At 55.6% G+C, this 19,183-nt stretch overlaps 12 protein-coding genes across 12 annotated transcripts in view; 4 read left to right on the top strand and 8 right to left on the bottom strand.

Annotated features, from left to right (window-relative positions):
• Positions 1 to 48: 48 nt before the first annotated feature.
• N657DRAFT_643184 (uncharacterized protein) lies at positions 49 to 543 on the bottom strand. The gene is made up of 2 exons (XM_062792497.1): positions 134 to 543; positions 49 to 81 (listed from the first exon to the last, which is right to left on the bottom strand). The coding sequence occupies exon 1, from the start codon at positions 441 to 443 to the stop codon at positions 267 to 269; it is 177 nt and encodes a 58-aa protein (XP_062650170.1). The 5' UTR covers positions 444 to 543; the 3' UTR covers positions 49 to 81; positions 134 to 266.
• A 60-nt stretch (positions 544 to 603) lies between these two features.
• On the top strand, positions 604 to 1,792 carry N657DRAFT_643183 (glycosyltransferase family 58 protein). Its single transcript, XM_062792496.1, has one exon. It carries the CDS (start codon positions 624 to 626, stop codon positions 1,752 to 1,754), a length of 1,131 nt encoding a protein of 376 aa, XP_062650169.1. The 5' UTR covers positions 604 to 623; the 3' UTR covers positions 1,755 to 1,792.
• Positions 1,534 to 2,488, bottom strand: N657DRAFT_643181 (nucleic acid-binding protein). The gene is made up of 2 exons (XM_062792495.1): positions 1,949 to 2,488; positions 1,534 to 1,889 (listed from the first exon to the last, which is right to left on the bottom strand). Exons 1-2 carry the CDS (start codon positions 2,263 to 2,265, stop codon positions 1,796 to 1,798), a joined length of 411 nt encoding a protein of 136 aa, XP_062650168.1. The 5' UTR covers positions 2,266 to 2,488; the 3' UTR covers positions 1,534 to 1,795.
• Positions 2,489 to 2,817: 329 nt separating this feature from the next.
• Positions 2,818 to 3,698, top strand: N657DRAFT_568665 (uncharacterized protein; the record flags this gene model as incomplete). Its single annotated transcript, XM_062788603.1, has 3 exons — positions 2,818 to 3,308; positions 3,368 to 3,516; positions 3,565 to 3,698. 3 exons carry the CDS (start codon positions 2,818 to 2,820, stop codon positions 3,696 to 3,698), a joined length of 774 nt encoding a protein of 257 aa, XP_062650167.1.
• Positions 3,690 to 5,219, bottom strand: N657DRAFT_643179 (uncharacterized protein). Its single transcript, XM_062792494.1, has 2 exons — positions 5,159 to 5,219; positions 3,690 to 5,088 (listed from the first exon to the last, which is right to left on the bottom strand). The coding sequence occupies exon 2, from the start codon at positions 4,860 to 4,862 to the stop codon at positions 3,819 to 3,821; it is 1,044 nt and encodes a 347-aa protein (XP_062650166.1). The 5' UTR covers positions 4,863 to 5,088; positions 5,159 to 5,219; the 3' UTR covers positions 3,690 to 3,818.
• A 2,234-nt stretch (positions 5,220 to 7,453) lies between these two features.
• On the bottom strand, positions 7,454 to 8,243 carry N657DRAFT_643177 (uncharacterized protein). Its single transcript, XM_062792493.1, has one exon. The coding sequence runs from the start codon at positions 7,758 to 7,760 to the stop codon at positions 7,464 to 7,466; it is 297 nt and encodes a 98-aa protein (XP_062650165.1). The 5' UTR covers positions 7,761 to 8,243; the 3' UTR covers positions 7,454 to 7,463.
• Positions 8,244 to 9,007: 764 nt separating this feature from the next.
• Positions 9,008 to 10,212, top strand: N657DRAFT_710058 (uncharacterized protein; the record flags this gene model as incomplete). Its single annotated transcript, XM_062797427.1, has 4 exons — positions 9,008 to 9,419; positions 9,590 to 9,666; positions 9,794 to 9,839; positions 10,031 to 10,212. Exons 1-4 carry the CDS (start codon positions 9,254 to 9,256, stop codon positions 10,210 to 10,212), a joined length of 471 nt encoding a protein of 156 aa, XP_062650164.1. The 5' UTR covers positions 9,008 to 9,253.
• Positions 10,213 to 11,149: 937 nt separating this feature from the next.
• Positions 11,150 to 14,642, top strand: N657DRAFT_670433 (uncharacterized protein; the record flags this gene model as incomplete). The annotated part of the gene is made up of 10 exons (XM_062795542.1): positions 11,150 to 11,267; positions 11,470 to 11,500; positions 11,582 to 11,692; positions 11,757 to 11,942; positions 11,977 to 12,027; positions 12,112 to 12,694; positions 12,755 to 13,288; positions 13,379 to 13,714; positions 14,203 to 14,318; positions 14,405 to 14,642. 10 exons carry the CDS (start codon positions 11,150 to 11,152, stop codon positions 14,640 to 14,642), a joined length of 2,304 nt encoding a protein of 767 aa, XP_062650163.1.
• Positions 14,643 to 14,804: 162 nt separating this feature from the next.
• Positions 14,805 to 15,505, bottom strand: N657DRAFT_541105 (uncharacterized protein; the record flags this gene model as incomplete). Its single annotated transcript, XM_062787823.1, has 3 exons — positions 14,805 to 14,948; positions 15,034 to 15,167; positions 15,193 to 15,505. Coding segments are annotated over 3 exons (591 nt in total), but the record flags the coding sequence as incomplete, so codon positions are not given.
• N657DRAFT_643173 (uncharacterized protein) lies at positions 15,439 to 15,749 on the bottom strand. Its single transcript, XM_062792492.1, has one exon. It carries the CDS (start codon positions 15,723 to 15,725, stop codon positions 15,537 to 15,539), a length of 189 nt encoding a protein of 62 aa, XP_062650161.1. The 5' UTR covers positions 15,726 to 15,749; the 3' UTR covers positions 15,439 to 15,536.
• A 304-nt stretch (positions 15,750 to 16,053) lies between these two features.
• On the bottom strand, positions 16,054 to 17,649 carry N657DRAFT_306825 (uncharacterized protein). The gene is made up of 3 exons (XM_062786713.1): positions 17,126 to 17,649; positions 16,332 to 17,054; positions 16,054 to 16,268 (listed from the first exon to the last, which is right to left on the bottom strand). Exons 1-3 carry the CDS (start codon positions 17,562 to 17,564, stop codon positions 16,153 to 16,155), a joined length of 1,278 nt encoding a protein of 425 aa, XP_062650160.1. The 5' UTR covers positions 17,565 to 17,649; the 3' UTR covers positions 16,054 to 16,152.
• Positions 17,650 to 18,146: 497 nt separating this feature from the next.
• The window catches only part of N657DRAFT_306655 (uncharacterized protein), a gene marked incomplete at its 5' end in the record, with an annotated part of 1,117 nt that continues 80 nt past the window's right edge, over positions 18,147 to 19,183 (bottom strand). Inside the window, 2 exons of the mRNA XM_062786711.1 lie at positions 18,147 to 18,787; positions 18,860 to 19,183. Coding sequence (XP_062650159.1) covers positions 18,341 to 18,787; positions 18,860 to 19,183 — 771 coding nt within the window. The remainder of the gene's footprint in view (positions 18,788 to 18,859) is intronic.

Below are 19,183 nucleotides of genomic sequence, written 5' to 3'. Positions count from 1 at the left end.
TCATTGGTATGTGGTCTGCCTCTTGGAGAATAGCCAGGCTCGTTATCAGCGGGGTCCCTTCGACTCCCTGCATGGTTTGTTGTACGCTTGCAATCGCATGGTCGGATCTCGACAGTCAGATTGACAGGCCCAGGTAGCGTGGTGATTACCTGAACCTTGCGCGTAACCAGACGTGGAATCTACATAAAAATTTGCGGTGGTTGATCGTCAGGGTTTCATGGTTCATATCATGCTCTCCCTGCGACGGATGCCGTACCCGGAGCCCGCTAAGAGCGGTCACTTGCCAAGAGCTTCGGAGACAGCTCCTGAAGCTCCATATTCTCCGTATCCGTAAACGCTCCTTTTTTCACGACTTTCAGGGTTGACGGCAACCCAACAACAGCAACAATGGCCAAAAGCCCGCCAGCCCTCCCAATCCGCGCAGCGCAGCTAGCACTCGACATTCTCAACGGCCGCCATGCCCTCTCCTGTGTTATCCCACCGCTCCTCTTCCTCACCGACGCGCTCCTCTGCGCCGTAATTATCTGGAAGGTCCCGTGTAAGCCCTCCACCAACTCCCCACATATTCCCAACCCGTGACATGCACAAATCTGACCCCAAACCAAGACACCGAGATCGACTGGATGGCCTACATGCAGCAAATCGCCCATTTCCTCTCGGGCGAGCGCGACTACACACTCATCCGCGGCGACACGGGCCCGCTGGTCTACCCGGCGGCGCATGTCTGGATCTACACGGGGCTGTACCACCTCACCGACCGAGGTCAAAACATCCTGCTGGCGCAGCAATTGTTCGCCGCCGTGTACCTGGCCGCGCTGGCCGTGGTCATGGCGTGTTATACGCGGGCGCGGGCGCCGCCGTACGTCTTCCCGATGCTCGTCCTGTCCAAGCGGCTGCACAGTGTCTTTGTGCTGCGGTGCTTCAACGACTGCTTCGCGGCGCTGTTTCTGTGGCTGGCGATCTTCTTTTGGCAGCGCCGCGCCTGGGGGGCTGGTGCGTTGATGTGCACCCTGGGGCTGGGCGTCAAGATGTCGCTGCTGCTGGTGCTACCGGCGGTTGGGGTTGTGTTGCTGCTTGGTGCGGGGTTTGAGACTAGCTTGCGGCTGGCGTCGATGATGGCCCTGGTGCAGGTCCTTGTTGCCGTGCCCTTCCTTGCGCACAACCCCTGGGGCTACCTTGGGCGTGCGTTTGAGCTGTCTCGGCAATTCATGTTCAAGTGGACTGTCAACTGGCGGTTTGTGGGGGAGGAGGTCTTCCTCAGCAGGGGACTCGCGCTGGCTCTGCTCAGTTTGCATGCGGTGGTCTTAGCTGGGTTTATCACGGCCCGGTGGTTGAAGCTGGCTCGCAAACCGCTGTCGCAGATTGTTACTCCGATTCTGTCTGGCAAGTCACCCTTCACCCAGCAGGAGCAGCGGGCGATCTCACGCGACGTCACGCCCCGGTTTATTATGACTACCATCCTATCCGCCAACGTCGTCGGCCTCCTCTTTGCACGCTCCCTCCACTACCAGTTCTACGCCTATCTTGCTTGGTCGACCCCGTTCCTCCTCTGGCGCAGCGGCGTCCACCCGGTCTTTCAGTACGCCCTTTGGGCGATCCAAGAATGGGCGTGGAATGTGTATCCCAGCACACCTCTCAGCTCCGGTGCCGTCGTTGGTGTCCTGGTCTTGACCGTGGCGCTTGTATGGACGGGCGCCCGCTACGATTGGGAGCCGAGAAGGGCTGCACCCAAGAACGAGGCTGCGATGCGGTGATCGGTATGGGTTTTTTGACATTGCCTTGGGCTCGAGCAACATCACTCCTGTTCTGAATCGCTAGGCGGCATCTTGCCCACGTTCGAGTCCTCGTCCTCGTCCTCGCCGTACGTGTTCTTGACGAACTTCTTTGGCCTGCACAGCACAGCGACGTTAGACGCTGCTCGGATACCCCAGGCGCAATGAGAACATACCAATAAGGCTGCTTCCGCCACTCCTTCTCGTCCCGCACGATGTTGATTATCTCGCCCATTACTCTGCTGGTTTTGGCTCGCTCCTCGGCTGAGGCCAGATCAACCAGCACGTATCCGCCACGCCGAATGAAGATGGTGTTGCGGAACTTGGGTTCGAGCTCGACCAGGATTGGCTTTCCGTTGGGCAGCTCGCATGTGTAGAGGCTGTTGCCCTCGGCCTTGACGACGCGGGCGACGAACTGGGTGTCGGTCAACTCGCCGGGAGGCGTCAGTGACTCCTGCGCCGCGGCCAAGACGGCGCGCTTTGGTTTGCCCATGGCTGGAGCGTGATTCCTGGCTCTGAGCGAGGTTGAAGGCACCCATCACCCCGCCATGGAATTTTATGGTGGGGCAGATCATGCCCCTCAACGCGAATAACCGCGTTAGTCGAAACAACGTTGCTGGAATTACCTGGTCTACGAACGCTTCTTTCCATGCAATATGCGTACTGTTCCGAGGAGGCTTCTTAGTTCTCAAAGTGACCTGTATGAAGGCTCATTTGGAACAATGCTGTAACTCCAATGTCCAGCTAGACTCGGGGCCGACACCGGCCTCGGATCCGGACCTCTGGACTTGAACCCCACTGTTGCGGCACAGAGCGGTGCTGCCAAAACGGGCGGTCAGGGACTCATGGAATTCTCGGTTCACGGCGGAATCTCACCCTCACCTCGACGCCCACCTGTTGTAGCCAGACCCGAGCGTGGATAAACCCTTCCAGGGTTCGCGACTACCAAGCCTCCTGTACTGATTCGACTTCGTCCCCCGAACTTCATCCGACCTCGATCAGGACTCACTCATCACCTCGCTCCTCACGCCGACACTCCGCCACGATGGGTTCCACGGTCCCCATCGCGCTGCCCGCGCTCAAGACGAACCCCAAGTTCATCTTCTTCACGGACTTTGACGGCACCATCACTCAGCAGGACAGCAATGACTTCATCACCGACAACCTCGGGTACGGCCCGGCCCTGCGCAAGAAGGGCAACGAGGACGTGCTGTACGGCCGCCGCGACTTCCGAGACGCCTTCCGGGACATGCTCGACAGCATCAACACGCCCTTTGACGAGTGCATCGACATCCTTCGCCAAAACATTACCCTCGACCCGGGCTTCAAGGCCTTTTTCGAGTGGGCCCGCGACAACAACGTGCCCATTGTCGTGCTGAGCGGAGGCATGAAGCCCATCATCCGCGCTCTTCTGGCGCATATGCTCGGCGAGGAGGCTGTGGATACGCTGCAGATTGTGAGCAACGATGTTGCGCCGAGGGAGGGGAAGAGCATCAATGAGGCGGGGGGGTGGCAGATTGTCTATCACGATGATAGGTATGCTGCTCGACTCGCTCTGGAGAATGGCCGAGGGAGTTACTGACGAGAGACTGTAGCGGGTTTGGCCACGACAAGTCGCTCGAGATCCGCCCGTACGCCAGGCTCCCGGCCGACGAGAGGCCAGTTCTCTTCTACGCCGGTGACGGCGTGTCTGACCTGTCGGCGGCTAAGGAGACTGACCTGCTCTTTGCCAAGGCAGGGCGCGGTATGTTGTATTCTTTGTTCACTGAGGAGCGCGTGCTGATCTTCCTAGATCTCGTCACCTTTTGCGAGAGGGAAAATGTCCCGTTCACAACGTTCAACGATTTCTCGGATATCCATGCGACTGTAAAGGACATTGTGGCCGGCAAGCTCACCGTTTCAGAAGCCGCCACCGGTCGAAAATGAGGACCTGTTCTGATGAGGGCCATTGGATATGAGGGGATGCATTCAAAAATAGAGCCATAGACATAGACGCATTCCATGGATCTCAAATTCCTCCTGCATAGGCCACCGAGCAGCTTTCGATCATGGATAACAAGCAGCCTCCGCTGCCTCCTCGTTGTTGGCCGACTCATCCCGCAAGCCCATCAAACACAACACCATACCTGCCACAAGGCCCAGGCCAACAACGTAATGCCACGCAATCGGCGTCTTAGCACACTGTGCAACCAGCTGACTGCCAACCAAGCCCCCGGCCCCGCCTGAGCTCCCAAACGCAACAAGGAGACTCACGCCACCCAACATCTCGTGCTCACCCATCTCATCCAGCAATACACCCAGCACCAAGGGGTACACTGGCCCCAGGAAGAAGCCAAAAGTAAGCAATGACAAGACCACGTCTCCAGGCGAAGTGAAAGCCCAGTAAAACCGAAATACCAGGAGATAGGCGACCGCCAGCATTCCGCACACGGGCCACTTAATGCCGCTGGGCCCCCGGCGGAGGAGGAGGACACCCCCCTCGCGCAATGACGAGCTCGCAAACCGGCCCACGGCGAGGCCCGTCCAGAAGACGATGGCTGCGACGTGCTCGGGCACAGAAGACCGGTCCCCGTCAGCAGCATGTGCGCTCTGTGGTTGGTACTTGGAGGGCGACGGCGACGAGACCACCCAGGTGGGGACGGCGGTCGCGAAGGCGTGGTGGGCGAGGGAGAAGAAGGCGAGGAGGATTGTGTTGCGGGTTGCTAGAGGCGGGTAGTAGTAGGAGCCGCTGGTGCTGTTGGGCAAGGACGGAGAGGTAGCGACGAGGTTGTACTTTTCCGCAGCGGTCTTCTCCTCGTCTTTGGGATTCAGCTCGGTCTCTTCTCCTCCCTGCTCGGACGCGCGAGCCATGGGGGGGAGCTTGCCGACTAGGAAATGGGGCACCATGGCGATCACGACCATGCTCAAGACAATCATGTGTTGCTGCTTTATATGTCCGCCGGCTCGCTGGTTGTCTGCATCGAGAGCCGCTGCCGCGGTCAGAAGCAGAGACCCCAGCGCAACCATGCCGTACACCGTGCCTGGCGTGACGGCTGCCCTCTTGCAAAGAAGGAGGACGGTACTCAGACAGACACCATGACCGACGCCCATGGCAAACCCGACCGCGACGGAAAGGGGGAGTGTTGTTGTTTCCCTGATCGCTGAGTCCTTCAAGACGATGTGGGCGGGCAAGATTATCAAGATATTGGTCAAAAAGAGGACCATATTGGGCAACCCGCATGTTCGGAAACGTCGTACGGCGGGTTCGAGGAAGCCGGCGGTGAGGATGCAGCCAACGGCGAAGGGGAGGGCGGTGGACAAGAGCTGTGTGATGGAGCTGTGACCATGAATCCGTCAGACAGAGGTAACAGGAGAAACTTCAAGGGCTCGAAAGGAGAATAAAGCACATTTTTCCTGGGTACTCAATCAGGATGGAAGAAGCGATGTCGTTCATGCCGATGACCAGGCATGTCAAGCAGATGACGGCAAGCTGAGCGACCCCGGAGATTTGCCTCGCCGTGGACTCGGACATCGCTGAATCGACAGTTGGCTCTTGTGACCGCGCAGGCTGGGCGGCCCTAGGTTCTGAAAGTGGGAGATCGGATGGCATCATGATGGGATCATGTCCTGGCGGACGGGAGCCCTGGTTTGTTGAAGACTGTGCAGGATCGGTGCAAATGACAGAGGCAGAGGAAGAAGGCGAGGATGTCCTGAAGATAGGGCGTCGTTTATGCAAGGTGTGTTCGGGAAGGTCAATTCGGTCGGAGGATGGGCATGTAGTCATCATGACAATTGAGGTAGCTGGGTCATTGCTCGGTCGTAACGTGGTTCGGTTTCTGTCATAGCTCAGATGCCTTCTCTGAGGTGAACTACCTTAGTTCAGGCCCAAGACACGCACATACTTAAGTTGGGCATTACTGGCCATAATGGCCGCCGAAATGTAAACATGAGCTGCCTCAGTTATGTATCGCATCTCGTATTGTGTGTCGCCATCATGAGCCAAGACGACGGTGCCCGAATGAGGAAACTCCGCCGAAGAGGACGGCGCCAACAGAGAAGAAGATCCACGTCCAACAAATGGCTTGCGGAGTAACTGTTCAGGGGACTTGCGGCATAAGGCGACTGTGCTTTGCACAGAATCAAGAAAATGAACTCATTACATGCTTGAGTCTGCACTCTGGAGACTCGTAAAGCGCACGTGGTTTCTCACTTGACAATGTTCTCAGCCAACTGAAGATAGGTACATGTAGGTCAGCCTGGCCAATCCTGGCATGGTCATCTGATTAGGCTCCAATCTGGTGCTTGGGTTAGATCTTCATAGTATCACACAATCTTAAACTCTTTCAGATCTTCTCCGCCTTCCACAGTTCTCCTCTCATGGCGCCATCCAGGAAACGCGAGCCAATGAGCCGATAGCCGCCTTCCACTTCCCTCACGATCAAAGGTAGCCTCATGCCGGGCACGAGGCACAGAGCATCACCCACTAGGATATGGCTGGTGGCTACACCCAGACGGCCACTCTCGGTGATGAAGAGGCTGTTGCCGTCGAGGCGTGTAATGGCCATATGCTGATTACCAAAAACGTCAGCTCAATCTGATGTCCAGGACGTGGCGGGGCCTGGAAGGGTTTCGGCAGCAAATGTGCAATCTCTGGATGCAAGATGGCTTCTGAGACAGCCATAAAAGGGTATACCGGCTCACACACATGGAAGATTGTCGCTTGCCTGGATTGCAACGCTGGCAGGATCGCTGTCGAGCTTGGCAATCAGAGGAGCGAGAGGGGCTATGGGGTCGGTCACCTCGTCGTCAGAGTCCGAGCCAGCTTTAGCTGTATTGGGACTTGGGGTTGGCGGTTTATCATTGTCCAGTGAGATTGCCGGAGTTGTCGCCGAGGGTTGCGAAGTTCGCAGAGAGGATGGCGTTGCAAACTCGTCTGCAATGGCGTCTGCCCAAATCTCGACAAGCTTCACCAGCCTGGCCCATTGCTCCCTGGATGAGCGAGCTGAGAGGGCGATATTCTGCATCAGCACCATACACAACGATTCCACCCTGCTCCCCCCAGCGGCATCCTCGGCAGCAAGAGCAAAGCGAATCATGCCCTGAAGCTGAAGCATCACCTCCATGATGTCTACTGGGCTGCCCGTGCCCTTCGACTTGACGAAGTTCACAAGCTGCTCGAAGAAGGATATTGTCCCGGTTTTCTGCCGAATCCTGTCCACCCGCTGCGCGTGGAAAAAAAAGTTTCCGTCGCCATCGAACCTGTAGTGTGCCTGGCTGTTCCCGCCGCCGCCGTAAATTCAGAGCCTGGGACCCAGAAAAACCATGCATAGTCGAAGTCCGGCACCCACAACGGCAACTTGAAATCTGGCTGGTCTTGGGACCTGTCCTTGCTATCCGCCGAAACGTAAGACAACAACTCCAAGGACGAGTCATGCTCGATGATAGCCCTCGCTGCATCCTTGAAGGTGTCCTGCAAAGGCCGGGCATAGTACGGATCCGCCAGCCTCACCCCTAGTCTCTGCAAGATGGCAAACTGGCCATACAGCTTATCCTGAGGGATTTTGGCCCCAAGTGATCCCACTAACAAGACGTGGTGTGTAACTCCCACCTCAACCCCGTGCGGCACCTTGAAGGGGCCTAACGGATGGTCCCGCGGCAGCCGGTACTGCTGCGCCGGCAACCGCTTCTAGGTCAATAGGTTCCGCAGTGCCGTCACCGCCCGCACCGAGCAAACGCGTCCCCCGGGTATCGCGTAAACCCGGACACGGCGTTCTTAGCCGTGTTGACGTTGGCGAGCCGCTCGAGTTTTGACCACCGGACAGCTCCAGGCCCTGCCCGGACCGTTGCCCGCCTAGCGAGCACAACCTCTTGCAGCGCCCACACCCGAGTGTTCCACGAGGCCTTGAGCACGGCGCCTAAGGCATCGCAGTCGTCAAAGATGTAAGGAGGGAAGAGCGTGTAGAACCGCCAGACGATGACATGGGCGGCCGACGAGTAGATGTCGGACATGAGGCGGACCTGATGAATTCTCTCTGAGGTGAGCTGGCGTAGGGGGGCGGCGCAGTTGGGCGTGATGAGGAGCTTTTGGTTGTTGCAGTAGACCAGCTTGGTTGGCAACTCGTCATTCCAGGCGTAGGATAAAGCCCAATATCGAGGCGCGTTTTTGAGCGTGGCCTCGATGAGCTGGAACCTGACGGGATCAGGTTTGCCGGCTGCGCCCACGACGGGTGTTTTGAGTTTGAGGAGTCGTACTGACGATTTGGAATCCTTCAAGGGTTGGTGCTTGAACTCGCTTGTCGAGGGTTACGCCGAAGGCGACTCGAGTTCCATAACTTAACTAATCGCTCCCTTTTGCAAGCTTCATAAACCACACCGGAGTTGAAGCTTGGGAGGCGATCCAGAACTCAGGGGATGAACAGGGCAAGGTTATTGTGGAAGAGGCCGCTTTTGGCTACCTGAAGACTGAGGTTGATTTTTGCTTAGGTGCGGCTGAATTTCTGGACAGTGATCTTGAGAGTAAGGCGTACCTTCAAAGGGTTAGTCTGAGCTGAAGAGCAACAGCTCTTCCTCTTTTACGGAGAGAATTGACTATTGATTGAGGCTCAACGCTAAGGCGCCACATTACTCGATTTCTGCAGTGGCTGGAACAGACTGCCTAGGTGCGTATCACGGTACTACTCCCGAGGAGCCTCCTGGATCCAAGATTGAACCTGCTTTTGTCTTCTGATCTTGAAGTCAGTTTTCGTGCTTATGGTGTTGCTGAACCTTGCAAAGAGAAAGTTCCTACTATTAGCTGCAGCAGATTGACAGCTCAACACTCCCTGATCAAATGTCAAGCTCTAATGGCAGGCCACGCTCATAAAAGCTGCCTAAGGTAACGTTATGGCACTTCTCACAACAGAGCGATTGGCCGATTGCCTCTGCGTTACGCTCAGCCGCCAATGGGTGTGAGCTGTGTGCGCCCAACCTGCATGACACACCACATTGCTTCAACTGTGAGGAACAGCCAGTAATCCATCAGGAGCTCAGCCCCATGGAGGTGAGCTATGGGACAGAGCGCCGGACTGTTGGGCAAACTACTGTGGGAGGTAAAAGGAGTAGTCCATCCTGGGCTTGCGACAGTGTGGCCAAATCTCAGCCAGTCTTCGAAGAATTGAAAAGAAACGAGTCGATAAGAACCCCTGGCTTCGCCTAGGTCGACCATACCCTTTCTTCAGCCCAATTCTCTCATAAGGACTTTTCCAGGGTTATGACCCTATCAAGTACCAACGGCTCCTTAAGTATCAAGGGCTGACATATGTTCACCTGACAAAAGCTGCCGGCGTCGCTAAATCCGCTCTGTACCACCAGTACAGCCGGTCGTCAAACTTACACCTCCCGTCATGACGAATCCTTCCTTCTCGCTCAATTCTTTTTACTGTCTCACCACCTCTGCTATCTCGAGCTGTTTCGCCACAACCTGATCTTCAACCCTTCGGTTCTTCCCTCTTTCTCCTTCAGAAATGGAGTTCCTTGGACACTCGCCGCGCTCGCCGTCCGCAGCCTGCTGCGCCGCAGAAAGTGTCAGCGATAACGAAACATGGGAACTGATACAAGCCAGCAAGAACAACGAGACGGCGCTGCACACCATTTACGCTCCGCCGGGGGTCTCAGCGGCCGAGTTCAGAGGTACCATGGCCATTCTCCAGACCTGCGTCTGACTCCGTGTGCTTGTATCTACACGGCTTTACATCTAAACGTGCGTGCCAAGACCGACTTTCTACGCGTTTTTGTCTACAAGACGAAGTGGGTGATTACCGCTCTCATTGCGCCCGGGATTGTGCTCTATATGGTGGCAGATCAGTTTGTCCAAGCCCGCCGACTCAAGACGAAATTCAGGGAGCCGCAGGAGAAAAGCGACTACGTGGACAAGAATGTAAAGTATCTACCTAGTATGGCTGCCCGAGCAGAGTTCATGGTATCTCGGCAGTTCTCTGCATCAACCTTACTATAATTGAGAAGAGGTGTTGACCCAAAAAATTATAGTTCAAATTCAATCTCAGATAACGTTAACGTGCATTATCCGCGAGTCGTGGGTGTCAGCGAGTCGTGGGTGTCAGCGAGTCGTGGCCTCAGTATTTATGATGTATATCAGACGGAAAAAGGTACCGTGAAATTGTTAAGGTGCAACAACAAATTTTAGGTTACTCTTCCTATTTTGCACCTGCAAAAAGCACCTCAGGCCACGACTCGCTGATATCCACGACTCGCCGATAATGTTCGTTATGCCTATTTCGTAGTCATGGGGGGAGCCAAGAATGTGGCTGAGGAAATGGCGAAGCTTGCCTATTTTGAGATCGAGTACCTTGACAATGACGCTTCCCTGAACCCAGATACCGTCATCGAACTGGCTAAGAGAGACTTCTGGATATACACCAAGCCGGAAAGGATTGCCGCCAAAAGCAAAGCAAATGTGCTATAGAGGGCTCTCGTTCTGCTGCAAGTCTCGTATATGGCCACAGCATGCGTCGCTCGCCGAGCCTACGGTTTGCCGATTACGCTGTTTGAGCTTCATACCATAGTCCAGATCATGTGTGCTATTGTTATGTATGCCCTCTGGCTTCAGGTACGTCCTTGACTTCCACTCTTCCTTTTCCTCTCTCTTTCTCTTCTCCCTCTTCCCCTTCCCCTTCCTCTTTTAATAGTTGAAATGTTGGCGTTTAGTAGCAGAGTAGTTATTGATAAACTTAAACAGTTGTTATTGAAACTCTTAGGCATTTCCGAGGCTGAGCTGGTATATGACCCTGAGCAGTCAAACGTACTTGCAGTTCTCGTTCAAAGGTTGTTTTACAGACGTAGCCAACAAGCTTTTATGTTCGCCATGTATCTCAACCATAGGTTTCAGACGAACTTACGCAGGCCCAACAGCCGGACGAAGAGAGTCATGGAGGGCCTGCCTGTGGGAACCTTTCACCAAAGCTTCCCTCAGAGCGACGCTCAGCTGGGGAACTGGCAATCATGGACACGGCCCTCTGACTTTGCGCGGACCAAAGATTATACCGACACCCCGAGAATCTGACACTATAGAAGGCCGTTGCAGCCGACCTTGACTTTGCTGTGGGTGCTTTGCACGGTCGAGATCAAGACTGGACACCATACCCGAAAGAGCGGAACCGACGAAGCTGGTGGGCCTTCAAAGGCTCACCCGAGGCTCAATGTTTGTCCGAGGCCGGGAATCTTCGCCTCTCCTATTCCGCCGCATTCGTCAAACTGCATGAGATGTTGGACGCCGTGACAACCAGACCATTCCTCATCGTGCTTGCCGTCGCGCTCCCTACTGTCTACGGCGGAGTGAACTTGAGCGTTTGGAAATTCGAATTCCCCACGCCTGTCGAGCATTCTCGATCATGTGTTTCATTATGACCGGGGCCGTCCCGGCGATGCTTGTCACGATGGCCATCGTATTTTTCGCCTTTGTTTGCGGTCAGGTAGCTTGGGACTTAGAAGATAGGGGCCAGCGATACCGTCTTGCAACTGGTAGGGCGGGCGTACAAAATCGTTGGAATCATCGTTCTGGTTGCATATGGCTGTGCAAGACTCTATATTGTGGTAGAGTCCTTCCGCAGCCTGCGACGGGTGCCAATTGGGGTCTACTACACTCCGCTATGGCTTCACATGATTCCACATGTGTGAAGATTACGAGACAGCTCAGAACCACATTATAGGGACCGTTTTGAAGATGAAGAGGAAGAGGATGAGAAGGAGGAAAAGTAAGTGACAAACCACGGTTCGGTCATGGCATTCCCATTGCTTGTATTTCCATCATGCTGATTGTATGAATTGTCGTCCAGAATTTGGAGCGTCATAAAAATCTCCGAGACGTTTGTTGTTGATGGGAATGACGAGGCACGGCGAGTCAAGAAACCACGTCAGCGACCGTATCATTCGGTTGTGTACATCGAGTGAGAGTGTCTCGTCACTTCTCGCTCGTGATCCGACTCTCGCTCCTGGCGATGCGTGGGATAGACTCTATGGTGAACACGCTCTCAAGGCCGCGGACAACGATGCTCGAACGAACGGCAACGGCACTCAAATCAGCGAACCAGAGCCGTCCACCGAAGATGAGCTGGAACGAGCAGCGCGGTGTGGGAAATGGGGGCCCACGCGCCCGAGCGAGCTGTTCCTGAGAGGAAGCCGTGTCAAAGAAGCCACGTCCATACTGCATACATAGCTGAAGCGACTGCAGATATACCATGACGCCTTATGCCCTCTCGATCAGGACCCTCTCCGGGCCATGGTCAGCCCGTCACTGATGGGGAGTTATGGGACGGTACCGCTTAGTGTCATCTCGGTGTATGTTTGCCCATCCCTTTTTTTCAAGCATGGCACTAATATCCGAAAAAATGCCCGACATTGTGCGCCACATGTCCAACGTCATCGTCCGCGCCGAGCGAGAGGTTTTCCTAGCGACCAACTACTGGCAAAATAGCGTCGCCTCCAAATACATCACCAATGCCATCAGGGAGCTGGATCGCCGAGCTGGAGCAAGGGGCGTGAGAATCGTCTTGAAGATCCTCTACGACCGAGGGAGCCCGAGGCAACTATACGAGCCACACTACCATGTCTCACCAAAGGAATTTACTGGAGATAAGGTCAACTTGCCCCACCCCAGCGAGATCCAGAATATCGACATGGAGGTTATGAATTTCCACACCCCGCTAATGGGCACGTTCCATGCCAAGTACATGGTGGTCGACCGGAAGATTGCCCTCCTCCAGAGCAGCAACATCCAAGACAACGACAACCTGGAGACGCTTATTCACTTGGAGGGACCGGTCGTCGACTCTTTGTACGACATGGCTTTGATCTCGTGGCACAAGCGGATGGAGCCGCCCTTGCCAAGTTATGACTCTCCGGCTGCTTTGGGGTGGTTAAGTTCGTTTGACGGGACGAGTAACGGTGCCGTAAGCGCATCAAAGTTGCAGGGAGATGTAGCGGAGGAAGGTCAAAACTACGTCTCCCAGCCCCGGGCGCAGGCAGCGAATGGAGCGGATGAAAGGAACCCCAGCTTATCCGCCCTGAATTCCCTCGGGATGTCCAAGCCGCTTCCAGAGCATACAGCCGACGACCCTCAGTACGACGACGACATCGCGGGCGAGGTTGCCCGTTCTCAGGCATCCCTCGCTCCCAAGCCGGGCTTGACCCATCTGCAAGCCGTCGCTCGGTTGCTCAACCACACAGTCAACGAAGGCCTCCCCGGCGACCCGAACGCACCAGAATGCCCCCCGGGTGAGCTTATGACTCCATATATCCCTCATCAGTCTCGCACTCCCTATCCCATGGCCCTGGTCAACCGCGCACCCTACGGCCCGCCCACGCACCGCTCCGTGTCAACACCCCAAAACGCTGCCTGGCTGTCCGCTCTAAACAACGCCAAACACACCGTCTACATCATCTCCCCGACGCTCAACGCCAGCCCCCTGATCCCCGCCATCATCGCCGCCTGCGAGCGCGGCGTCAACGTGTACTGCTACATCTGCCTGAGCTACAACGACGCCGTAAGCCAGCCCCACCTCCCCTCCCTTTCCCCAACCAACCTCCTCCTTGTCAATCAACTAACCAAGTCCACACAATTCCCGTCAAAACAGGGCGAACTCCTCCCCCGCCAAGGCGGCCACAACGAGAAAGTCGCCTCCACCCTCTACGCCTCCCTCTCATCCCCATCCGCCCGCGCCCGGCTGCACTACCACTGGTACGTGGCCAAGGACCAGACGCGCCCGATCCCGCAGTCGCGCCGCCAGCGCAGCAGCCACGTCAAGCTGATGATTGTGGACGGGGCCGTCGCCATCCAGGGCAACGGGAACCAGGACACGCAGAGCTGGTTCCACAGCCAGGAGGTCAATGTCATGATTGACAGCGAGGAGCTCTGTGCCGAGTGGCTGGCGGCGCTGAGGCGGAATCAGAATATGGAGATGTTTGGTCGGGTGAGCACGGAGGATGGGGTGTGGAGGGATGGGGAGGGGAGGGAGGTCGAGGGGGCGATTGGGGCGGAGGCGGGGAGGGTTGGGGGGTGGTTTAAGGGCTTTAGGGGGGCCGTGGAGAGGGTTAGGGGGACGGGTGGTTTTTAGGGCTTCGGGGGGTAGAGGGGGTGGGGGCTGTTGCTTTGTTAGATGATGCTAATATTGTCTTGGATATGACGGTCTTGCTTCATAATTCGGGATGACATCTGGTTTTATTCTAATAGGTGCTGGATAGTTCGAGTCACAATCCTTTTTGACCACCGTCACGGTTTCTTGGAAGTCGTTGGATGCTACTTCTCTCACTTTGTTTGTCCTGATCATGGCAGTTTTGGACTTCTCTCCTGGTTCCACAGACACATCCTGAAACTTGACCCCGGTCCCCGGCACTTGAATTCCGACCACGACCCGGTTTTGAACCTGTTCTCCTTGTCCGCATGCACACGCGACCGCAGCAACTGGTCAGACCGGTGATATCGAAGCCCGGAAGACTACACCTCAAGGTGGATAAACTTGTAGATCGAGATGCCGTCGATCAGTCAGCTCCAACTGAGGCGCCCGGGCTGTTAGTGTGAGAGCCGCCTTCGGAACGATCCTGCTCAGCTTCTCTCGGCCCTTCCAAGCTGTCTGCACTGTAACCGACTCTGGAATATCCAGTGCGCTGGTGACGGAAGTATTCGGTCTCGTCGGGGATGGAGGATCGAGTTCGGCTGGTGACGGTGTTCGATCTCGTCGGAGAATGGAATTCCGAGGCCTCATGGCTCCATCCACCATTGCGCGAGCTAGGGGTGGAGGATGTTGCGTTGACGGCGTCCAGGGCTATCCCAAGCTCAGGGGCCTCAGCTGCTGCCTTGCCCTTGTCCTTCTTCCGCCTTTGTCGAAGGTGCAGCCCTGATGAGGCCCAAAGCGTCGCCCAACGCCCGGACGCCGCCGGCCCGCCCGTCTTCCCGTCTTCGGTCTCTGCAGCAGCTTCGATGGCAGAATCATCCTTCGCGAAGGGACGCCGCAGCGGGTGTCCAAGGAAATGAAAATGAACGAGGAGCCCAGTGAGGAGAGGTTTGATTTTCTGGCGATCCACAAACATGACCAGGCCGATGGCCACAGCGTATGTCACCACAGACACGGCGACGATTGTTGCTGCATACTGACTCTTCATGCCTGTCAGCTCTTCCTCGTGGAGAAGGTCCATGCTGAAGACCGCCTACTTGGGGCAAAGTGATTGATTAGCAAGGTACGGTTACGACTGTTGTCGGAATAGACGGATTCGGCCAGAAGCAAAAACCCACCGTGACAAAGCCGAGTGGCAAGTAGAATATCGTGAGAACAGTGAAGATGATGATGTAACGATTCATCGAGGTGGACTTGGACGCCTCTAAGAGGGCGTTGGTATTTATAATCTGTTTGGAATCAGCATTGCCGTCTCATCGGCGATTGCGTACCTTGACCTACACCATCTCGCAAGCCCCTGATTTCGTTTGTCTTTGTCTCGATGCGCTCCAAGAGCTCCTTTTCCAGCACGGCGAAGTAATCTTCTATATGGTGCCAGTTCCAACTCGCGATATTCTTAGACTCATCGAGCTTTGACGTGGCGATACCCCGGGCCCGGGACATGTACGCATTGAGGTCTGAACTCGCGTCGGTGCTGGTTTTCAGTTTGTGCAGGTCTTCTCTCGTCTCTCTTATCCATAGGGGGATAATACGCAGAAGCTGCAGAAGCTGAAAATATACCTTTGATTGAGCCAACGACCCTTGAAACAGCAGCCCCTCAGTGGAATCTGCATTCAACACATCAACAGCCTTCCGAGTAGTCAGTGGGTACTATCAGGATAGGTAAAAATGACTGAGAGAAAGTGGATTGGGGGAGTGATGATCGCATTCTACCAACCTGTACTTTGATGGAATCATCAATCTCATCAAGTAGGCTCACCCAGCCCTGGTACCAAGCAATGTGGAGGAGATTGATCAAGACCAGTTGCATAATCCCTATACTTTGCATTCCCTCAATGTTGACCTTGCAGTCTAAGTTGGGGTGCTTCCACAATATGTTGAAATGCAAGTTCAAGCCGGGCCCGCCGTTTGAGAGAACGACCATGTTAAATTGGGGAGGGTTGTGGTTTGAAGACAGAAGCAAAAACAGAACACGTCCTTCTGTGACCGGTACGGGTGGCCGCTTGCCGGTTCTTGGCAACCAGCCGGATTCTCGTTGAAGGCGGAACCCTGGGACTGTGCCTGGTAAAAACGACTTTGATGGGCAAAGCCAGCGCATCGCGAAGCGGATGTAGTGGACGACCTTGTTATTCAGCCCCGGATACATGTGACGCAAGTTGCTTTCTGTCCATTCGTGAGCCTTATTCCAGCTGTTGAGGAAGGCAGCGAAGAATGCGCAGTAGCAAGCAAAATCACGGTCATCGACCCCGCTGCCGCGTTCCCGGGCGAATTGGATTCGCAAAGAGAGAATGTAGGCGGCTGATTCCATCGTCACAACATTCCCGGTATGCCAGACGAAGGCCCTGGTAGGCGTGTTTAAGCATGTCAGCTGCGTCCGAACATATCACGAGGCGGCGGGGCTGAACAGTCGACCCATACCATAGCCTTCCTATGTGCATTTCTTCATCTGAATTTCGCCACCATTCGAAATCCGGGTGGCATCCGGGCACGCGTATGGAGGTGACTTTCGTCTGTGGAGATTTCCCATCGCATTGTGCCCATTTTGGCGTTGTGAGCAGGAGCCGGTGTTGCGACGACAGCACGTAAAACCGGAAGTTTGTGAGACAATCATGGTTCGCGCCCCTGAAGAACCAGAACGGGCCTCGCTCCACAGTGACCACACCAGATGCACTGGAAAAGTCCCGCTCGTCATCACTCTCACCAGGGTGTCGGGGCCATGATGTCTTGATGAATTCCCTGCAGTCTTCCAGTTGCCCCCTCACTCTTGGCGTTGCGGCATCAGTCGTCGGATGTAATGTGATCTCCATCAGTCCAGAAGCTGAAGGTAAAGAGGCTGGTACGGCGAGAACGACATCCTGAAATGCGTGGTGCCCTGCCTCCCTTGGATCGTTTGCGACGGCCGACCAAGTCACCCGTTCGTGGCAACAACACGGACTTACGGCCTCCTCGAGACGTTGGCGGATGGAAACTAAGGACTCGGGTGATGGTAACAACTTGGAGTCCAGCGCGACCATCGTATCAAACTCTCCCTGACGCCGTGAATCAATGCTGGCTGATGGGTTGTTATTGTCGTCCTCACCGGTGTCTCCGTGGTAAGGATCGCTCTGTGCCTCGATTTCGGGCACGACTTTCTCCCCGACTGCTTCGTAACTCATACGTCAGCTTGTTCCGATCTCAGGGTTTGCGTCAGGTTGCTTTCTGTCAGCGAACCTTTGCGTCGTGGGTGGTCAAGCGTGCTGCGCTCTCCCCCACCACCAATCTCTGCCTCGTCCCGGTTGACTTCAAGTTCTTGAGGCGATTGCTGCTGCGGGGGTTCTTGGGCGAGTTCGCCGCTCTCGCCAGCCTCATTGGTCCCTTCCTTGTCCTGAGTCTCCTGATCGACACCAGCTTCCGGTCGTGCATGCTGCTGAAGGGGACGTTGGGGGTAAGCTTCGTCCAGAATAGACTGAATGCGAGGGAGCTGGTCACTGAGGTCCTTCAAGTGCCCGAGTTGCCCAATATTTTCGTTCAGCGCTCTGAGTTCGGCCACAAGCTCCTTCAGCAGCGTTGCTTCCCCAGTGACCTGTGGGTTCCTTTCAACCCCGGAGTCCCCATTGCTTCTCCCCCGGGGTTCTTCAGATGCAAGGTCAAGCGTCTCGTCAAGCGGCATTGATGCAAAGGCTGTGGGGAGTGAATCGGAACCGATCGAACGGTTGATTTTCAACGGGCTGTCGGCTTGCCCGACTGCAATCGCTCATGGCCTTGAATGGACGGTATACCTGAATTCTAAAAGCGGGGAAGCAAAGTTCCTCATGAAGCCTGCTGCGCGATAATGCTGCATCATCCAAGCTGCTGCCATTGGCTGCGGGTGTGTCTTTCTGCAGCACCTTGGTGCTCCCCGGTGAATCGTGATTCCGGCCCAATGTGACGCCGGGCCATGAGCAAGAGCTTGGAGACCCGAGAAAGGGGTGTTGGGTTGGAATGCTCGTCAGTAATTGCAAGATGAAAACCGCCAGGAAGAGTCCTGGCAGCCTGGGGCCATCCGACCGGAGAGGACATTGAAAAATCTAACTTTGTTTCGCCTCGTTCAAGGGGACAGTGTTACGCAGTGCGCTTGCTTCAAGACTTGAGTCATGTTTGAAAAGGTACCTAAGGAGTGTCGCGGTTTTCGCGGCTTGACTCTGACATCCTTCCCCAACCCAACCAGATTCTGAATCACCGCATTTCCCTGACGAAAAATTGATAACTACAGTTAATTGTGAATTGAGTTGTTTTGATGGATGTGCCTGACGTAAAAGTTGGGAATATGAATAGACTCCACATTACGCCCCCCTATTTTGCGGCAAACAACCTAAGGTAGACAATTAAGTGCCCCGGCCCCGAGGACCTCGACCGGAAAGGGCAACAATAAATAACAACCAACTTCCGCAAACAGCACCCCTGACACTACACAAAGAACGCGCCCACCGCCACCGCCATCAACCCCGCAACTGGGACCGCAAGCCCCGCCGCCGCAGCAGTAGGCGTGTTCGTGGCCGTGGTCGTCGCACTAGCACCAGTCCCAGTTGCGCCGGTCGTGGTAGTCGTGGCTGTAGTCTCAGGCTGACTCTGGGCCTGCGTCTCCGTCGTCGTCGCCGTCGTCGTGCTGGCGCTGGGGCTGGTGCTGGTAGCCGCCTCGTTCTGCGCGACCACCCCGCCAAAGACGCCGCCCTGGGGTGACGTGGCGTTCCCCGCGTTGCGTGCGAGGGCGGCGTAGGCGTCGAGCGTCATACTGCCGTCGTGGGCCGGGTTGATGACGGCCACCATGCCGTTCTTGCAGTGCTGGCCATTGTTTTGCGAGCAGTAGATGGGCATCGGGTTGGCGTGGTTGATTGTGACGCGGAAGACTTGGGACTGGGTGCCCGGGGAGGGGGGTCTGTTAGCTTCTTGCTAAGATGAGCAGAGGAACCGAGGGGTGCTACCTACATTGACGGTGCCATTTTGGGTTGGGAAGAAGCCCGAAAAGAAGCCGTTGTTTTCTGCTGGACGGCGAGCGTTGTGGAAGTCGCCGGCCACGACGCTGTGGTTGCGCGGCCAGAAGCGGAACTCGATCACGTCGCCTTCTGCGGCATGAATCTCGTTGGGCTCAAAGGTCAGGCCGTTCTTGCCGACCGATACCGGTATGATGTGGCTTGCGGCTCTGGCGAGGCTCGAGGCCGCCAAGAAAGAAGAGGAGGAAGAAACAGGAAGCAGAAAGAGGAAGAAGAAAGAGGAAGAAGAAAGAGGAAGAAGAAAGAGGAAGAAGAAAGA

This window comes from Parathielavia appendiculata, assembly GCF_033297405.1.
Source record: "Parathielavia appendiculata strain CBS 731.68 unplaced genomic scaffold N657scaffold_3, whole genome shotgun sequence".
NCBI lineage: Eukaryota > Fungi > Ascomycota > Sordariomycetes > Sordariales > Chaetomiaceae > Parathielavia > Parathielavia appendiculata.
Note: the sequence above shows the minus strand (reverse complement) of the source record. Positions and strands in the feature narration are given on the sequence as shown.

What these genes read in the sequence shown, in the direction of transcription:
- N657DRAFT_643184 (XM_062792497.1), bottom strand. Translation starts at nt 443, where the DNA reads ATGTCGAGTGCTAGCTGCGCTGCGCGGATTGGGAGGGCTGGCGGGCTT.
- N657DRAFT_643183 (XM_062792496.1), top strand. Translation starts at nt 624, where the DNA reads ATGGCCTACATGCAGCAAATCGCCCATTTCCTCTCGGGCGAGCGCGAC.
- N657DRAFT_643181 (XM_062792495.1), bottom strand. Translation starts at nt 2,265, where the DNA reads ATGGGCAAACCAAAGCGCGCCGTCTTGGCCGCGGCGCAGGAGTCACTG. An exon ending in TGGCGGAAGCAGCCTTATTG is followed by an intron (nt 1,890 to 1,948) that starts GTATGTTCTCAT and finishes TGTGCTGTGCAG; the next exon opens with GCCAAAGAAGTTCGTCAAGA.
- N657DRAFT_643179 (XM_062792494.1), bottom strand. Translation starts at nt 4,862, where the DNA reads ATGGGCGTCGGTCATGGTGTCTGTCTGAGTACCGTCCTCCTTCTTTGC.
- N657DRAFT_643177 (XM_062792493.1), bottom strand. Translation starts at nt 7,760, where the DNA reads ATGTCCGACATCTACTCGTCGGCCGCCCATGTCATCGTCTGGCGGTTC.
- N657DRAFT_643173 (XM_062792492.1), bottom strand. Translation starts at nt 15,725, where the DNA reads ATGCAACTGGTCTTGATCAATCTCCTCCACATTGCTTGGTACCAGGGC.
- N657DRAFT_306825 (XM_062786713.1), bottom strand. Translation starts at nt 17,564, where the DNA reads ATGCCGCTTGACGAGACGCTTGACCTTGCATCTGAAGAACCCCGGGGG. An exon ending in TGACCACCCACGACGCAAAG is followed by an intron (nt 17,055 to 17,125) that starts GTTCGCTGACAG and finishes GTTACGAAGCAG; the next exon opens with TCGGGGAGAAAGTCGTGCCC. An exon ending in GCACATAGGAAGGCTATGGT is followed by an intron (nt 16,269 to 16,331) that starts ATGGGTCGACTG and finishes ACATGCTTAAAC; the next exon opens with ACGCCTACCAGGGCCTTCGT.